Source organism: Grammomys surdaster, unplaced genomic scaffold (assembly GCF_004785775.1).
Source record: "Grammomys surdaster isolate TR1022 unplaced genomic scaffold, NIH_TR_1.0 262, whole genome shotgun sequence".
In the NCBI taxonomy this organism is placed as follows: Eukaryota; Metazoa; Chordata; class Mammalia; order Rodentia; family Muridae; genus Grammomys; species Grammomys surdaster.
Genome location: NW_021604703.1, coordinates 5,262,850 through 5,268,720, shown reverse-complemented (window position 1 = coordinate 5,268,720; position 5,871 = coordinate 5,262,850). Strand labels below are relative to the sequence as shown.

The 5,871-nt window shown below is 41.0% G+C and overlaps 1 protein-coding gene across 1 annotated transcript in view; it reads right to left on the bottom strand.

Annotated features, from left to right (window-relative positions):
* Nucleotides 1-5,656, bottom strand: part of LOC114627972 (zinc finger protein 2-like) — a 5,905-nt gene extending 249 nt beyond the window's left edge. Inside the window, 2 exon segments of the mRNA XM_028775905.1 lie at nt 43-645; nt 5,442-5,656. Of these exon segments, the coding sequence (XP_028631738.1) occupies nt 43-568 (526 nt within the window). The 5' untranslated portion in view covers nt 569-645; nt 5,442-5,656.
* Between the last annotated feature and the right edge of the window lie 215 nt (nt 5,657-5,871).

Below are 5,871 nucleotides of genomic sequence, written 5' to 3'. Positions count from 1 at the left end.
CTTTGCATTGATAAGGTTTCTCTCCAGTATGAGTTCTTTGATGAACAGTAAGGTTCATACTCTGACTAAAGGCTTTCCCACACTCATTACATTTGTAGGGTTTTTCTCCTGTGTGAGTCCTTTGATGTACAGTGAGGGAGGAGCGTTCAATGAAATGCTTGTCACATACATTGCATGTATAAGGTTTCTCCCCAGTGTGAATCCTCTGGTGCTTAAGCAGGGATGAACTCTGGCTGAAGGGTTTCCCACACTCATCACATTCAAATATTTTCTTTTGTACAAACATTCTTGAAGTTTTCATTAACTCAGAATTGTGTTGAGAATCTTTTTCATATGAATTCCAATTCCAAGGTCTTATTTTCACAGGAATGCTTTGTGGTGCATTACACATTGAACCCTTAATGGAAGAGTTTTCAGTTTTATTACCTCTGCACACACTCTTCTCATTATAGAATTCCTTTTGAGCCACTGTCACTTGGCACAGATATCTTTCGTGTTGCCCCCCTAACCAACAAGTAGGATCCCAGACAGCCCCCAAAGCTGAATGCCAGAGATCTTCCCTGTCCATTATGACCCCATAGGGCAAAATTTCAGCAATGGTGAACTTTGGAGTTGACTCTCTGGTTTCAAGTCTTGTCTCCCGTCCTGCAATAAAGTAAAAATTCAGATGCATATTGGTTCCTGTGCTAAGTGACTAGAAGCTACATGTGGTGGAGGGCCGAAGAGAATAAAGGTAGAACAACTGTTACATGCACTGAAGAGATTTCTAACATAGTTCTACAATTCCTAGAGCAATCAAAAGGTGAAGAACAATGTACCAGTCCACAAAAGCAGAAGAACTAAGACAGTGGCAGATGCACTGGATACGTGGAGAGGAGGGTATAGCTCATGCAGGATAGATGCATCAATAGTTAACATAGAACTAGGGGAAAATACACAGAAGAGATTGGCTAGGGAACGCAGGTGAGAATGATGTGGTGTATCTTCATGATTACTTAATCCACTTGACAGAATTCAGAGTCCTCTGGGAAGGCAATCTCAGTGAAGAATTATCTAGGTTGAGTTGACCTATGGAGGATTATTGTGATTCTATGAACTGATGTGAGAATGCTCACCTGTGCCTTCTCTTGGGCAGGGGATCCTGTATAAACTGGGGATAGATAGGAAGATGGCCACTAACAAGCATGCATTCATTGTTCTCTTCTGACTGCAGATGTGTGGTGGCCAGCTCCCTCAGCCACCTGCCACTGTTGTCTTCTCTACCGTGAGTGGACTTTACTGTGCAATGAATGGAATAAACACTTTCTCTCTTAAGTTGCTTTTGTCAGAGTAGTTTATCACAGCAACAGAGAAGTAACTTAGACAGAAATTGCTACCAGAAGTGGGCCGTTAGTGTGTATACTTGACTGTGTCATTCTTCTCCCTTTGGACACATCTGTGGCTAGAATGTGGAAGAATCTGGTACAGTGAACGGAGGAATCAGCGCTTAACTCATTCTAGGGAGAACTTACAAAACTGAGATAAACATGTTCCATAAGGTTTCATAGGGAAACAAGGATTCTATCAGGGTCTGGGCTAGGGGCCATTAGTTTTATATTTTGTTGAAATATCTGAAAGTTGGATTACATATATTTATAACATGGTAATGAGACTATGGAGACAAGGGGTAGGTTATGGCTTAAAAGTGATTTGGTATCATATTGACAGGTGGAACTCTGAGCACTGACATTGTTAACAGAATCTAGATGTATCTGGGAAGGAAGCCTGGATGAGGCATTATTAGGCTGGGCTGGCCTAAGGACATGCCTATCAGGGACTATCTTGATTACACTAACTGACGTGGGAAGACCCGTACAGACCGTGGATGACCTCACTCCCTGGGCAGAGAATCCTTTATAAGGTGAATAGCCGGCTTAGTAGTAGCAGGAATGTACTCATAACTCTGTGCTGGATTCATGGATTCTCTGTCTCCTTTAGCTGTGTTTTCTCTGCCATGACGGTGCTGTAAGCTGAAATACCTTCTTTCTGCCCTATGTTGGTTTATTAGAGCAACTGGAAAAGAAACCAAGATGTGTATCCATCTGGCATTCCCACTAGTAGTTTCTAAACAACTCTATGTCAAATCAATCTAATAAAATATCAAAGTATGAAAAAATTGTTGTCCCTTGAGTCACACAGACAAGTTTAAACTGTGAATGTTAACACTATCTTAATGATTTACTTGTTTATTTGTGTATGGGCTTTTACAGATCTAACATAATCGATAATGAGTAAGACACTATTTATAAACTTCCCTTAGAGAATATCCTCATCTACAACATAAAGAATGGAACACATTTGAAGCTCACAACTTTTAATGGAGGATGATGCTGTTTTAAATGCCTCTCTTCTTAACTTTTAAGCAGACAGTTCCACTTAAGAATGTAATAGGCCTAAACATCCCTACTCTTTCCTAAATGTTTTTCTATGAAGTTGAGAATTTGTGCTGAGCACAGAAAGGTGAAGAGAATCTGTTGAACTGCTAAAGGTAAGTGGGCAGAAGAAAGGACCCTGGAGTTGCTCAGACTCGTAAGATTCCATTTCGTATCACAGACAAAGTGTTCAGGAGGCACTGAGGAATGAGGACAGGAAACTGCAACCTGAGAACCAGCTTTAGGACTGTCAATCAAAGTTAATATAGCAGAGATTAACATGGGAACAATAAACCAGAGGCATAGAAGCAAGAAATATATGTAACAGGGCTTTCCCCTTCCATGCTGATCTGCTTTAACAAACAGAAAAATCAGAAGTCAAGCAGGAGTTACCACCAAATACACGCCCTGAATAACACTGCAGAGCATCTCTATCTAGTGGTATCAGCCAGCAATATGAGCTGGCAGTTGTCTCTTGCTCCAGGTCACTCTGGCAGTACCCAGTTATCCAATTCAAGTTCTTTGAGAATATGTGAATTGCTACCCAGAATCCAACAAAAAGTGTGGGGGGAAATCTTTTAGCATAGACAAATGGCACCACTGTAAAGAAGATCCAGAAAATGGAATTGTGACGGTTGATCTTGATTGTCAACTTGACTGCAATGGGGCCACTTTTTTCATAGAAAGGGCAACATTTTGTCCTTACTGGAATAGACTCTTTTTCTGATTATGGGTTTGCCTTTCCTTCATGAAATGCTGCCAGCAGTACCATTGTAGACTGATAGAAACCATTCTTCACTGTCATGTTATTCAATATAGCATTGGTTCTAACCAAGGAACTCATAGCCAGAGAAGTGTGACAGTGGGCTTGTGCTCATGGAATCCATGATCCTCAAGCAGCTGGCCTGATAGAACAATGGGATTGCCCTTTGAAGACACAGCTACAGTGCCAATTAGGTAGCATCAGCCTGGATGGCTAGAACAGGGTTCTCCAGAAGAAGGTATATGCTTTTAATCTTCACCCAATATAAAGTACAGTTCCCCTACAGTCAGGATTCACTGGTACAGGAATCAAGGAAGGTGGAAATGGGAATAGTTCCACTCATCAACCCTAGTGATCTGTTTGAAAAAAATTGCATCCTGTTCCTATGACCTTAAGTTCTGCTAGCCTAGAAGTTTGGTTCCAGATGAGGCTGTGCTCCTGCCAGGACACCACAGAACTCTACTGAACTGGAAGCTCAGACTTGTCCCCTGGTCACTCTGGGTTTCTGATCCTCTTAAGCCAATAGGCTAAGAAAGGAAGAACAGTGTTAGTGGGGTGACTGATCTAGATTACCAGAGAGAAATTGGATTGCTTCTCTACAATGGAGGTAAGAAAGATTAAGTCTGGAGTGCAGGAATCCTTTAGGGTGTCTCTTGGTGCCACCATGGTTTGTGATTAAAGTCAGTGAGAAACTAAAACACCCCAATACAGGCAGGATGACAAAGTCTAGGCCCTTAGTTATGAAGGCATGGGTCACTCCTCCAGGAAAAGAACCAAGACCTGCTGAGATGCTTGCTGAGGGTGGAAAAAATACAAAATGGGTAGTTAGGCCACATAACAGAAAACAAATTGCCATTGACATAAGCGTTTCTTTTCTATTTTGTTAAGGATGAGTTTGTGCATATATCCATGTATATTAACTGATATTTGTGTTTTTTTATTTCTTTGTCATGTAATATACTATCAGTTGAGATAATATTAATGGTTATCATATGTAAGTTATCATATGGTTATCATATGTAAGTTATGAGACACTAAAAGACTAACCATTCCTCAGGGGACATTGCCACCTATAATACACTCATGGTTATACTTGGGATGGTTACATCTTGTTAAGTGTAAGTATGGCCTCATTATCATTTTCATTTGGAAATTGGCCATGATGTGATTGCGTGTCAAGTTGACAAAGAATAGACTTGTGATGGCTAGCCTGGTTGTCAACTTTACTACATCTGTAATAACTAGAACCCAACTGTTGGGCATGTCTGGAGGTGGAGGTTACTTGACTGGATCATTTGAGGTGGGAAGACAAACTTGGGACATCTGAAGTAGGAACTCCCTCCTCCTAAATCTGGGCCACATTTGGTGGCAGCTCACATAAAAGAACACAGAAGAAGGAAGCGTTTGCTTTTGCCTGCTTGCCCTCACTCTCACTAACAGCTCATCTATCCTGCTGCCAGGGCATTCCTTTGCTGGTATCAGAACCTATTTCTTTGTAATTCTAATACAGATTGAAGAGCAGCTGACACACCCAGACTCATGGATTTTTGGCCTTTTCTTCAAGAGAGCCACTGTTGGACTAGCTAGTTGGACCACAGCCTGTATACCATCCTAATAAATGCCCTTCTGTTCCTCTAGAGAACTGTGAGTAATACAGAAATTATCACAGATTAGAATAGTGGTCAGTATTGAATAGAAGTTAGACCATGCAAGGGATGCTTGTTCTTGGTCTAGGTTCTGGACCTGGGCGTCTGCCCTCTTTCTTCTTCACTAATTTTCATCATTACCAACTACAAAGAAAAGCAGGAGGGCATAGTGGTTAGGTAATAACTCTAGGGCCAGATTATCTATCCTGCTCAAATTTGACTTCAACCACTATTAGCTGTGTGACTTTATGAAGGCTTCTTAACCTTTGTGTGTTCCAGGCTCCTTATCTGTTAAGTGGTACTTACCTTAAAGTATTTATATAAGAAAAAATAGTAAAGCATTAATTTATTAAGGGCGTAACAGAATATGCATTGTGTCAAATAGCTTATGCTTTATAAATTCTTCTGTTTATATATGCTTCAGAAACCAAATGCGAAAAAGAATAAAGCATTTGTTATTCTGCAAAATTGCTAAAAGTTTTTTTTAAAAAAAAAAAAAAACTGAAAACACCATAAAAAACTTAATAAGGTTCAATATATTCTTTATTAAATTTAGATGTCTAATTTAAATGTAAACTCTGAAGGCTTAACTCTTAAGAAAAAGAAAAACAAAAAGATTACCTACAAATTTTTAAAAACCAGCGTAGGATATCGTCCCAGGAACACAGGATGCTCAAAGACAATGCGCCAGGCCTGCAAAGGTGAGGAAGGGGCCAGGTGACTGGAGAAGTGAACTCAGCCATCACTGCGCATGCACCCAGCCATCACTGCACATGCACCCATCCATCACTGCGCATGCACCACTGAACAGGTACCCTGACAGGATCCGCTCTACACTGCACTCACTGTCTTCTCTGGACTTCACTCTGTTCTCTTTCCTATCTCCTCAGTTTCTCCTTCTCTAGAGGATAATTCAGATCCATCCTCTGAAGAACACAGTAGAGGTCCTCTTCTCTCCCTTCTTCCCTTCAGTCTAGCCTTGATGTAAGGCTGTCCTTGCTTCTGTACTCTTCCACGCACAGCCCATCCTAGCACAGGCCCTTAGCACGGC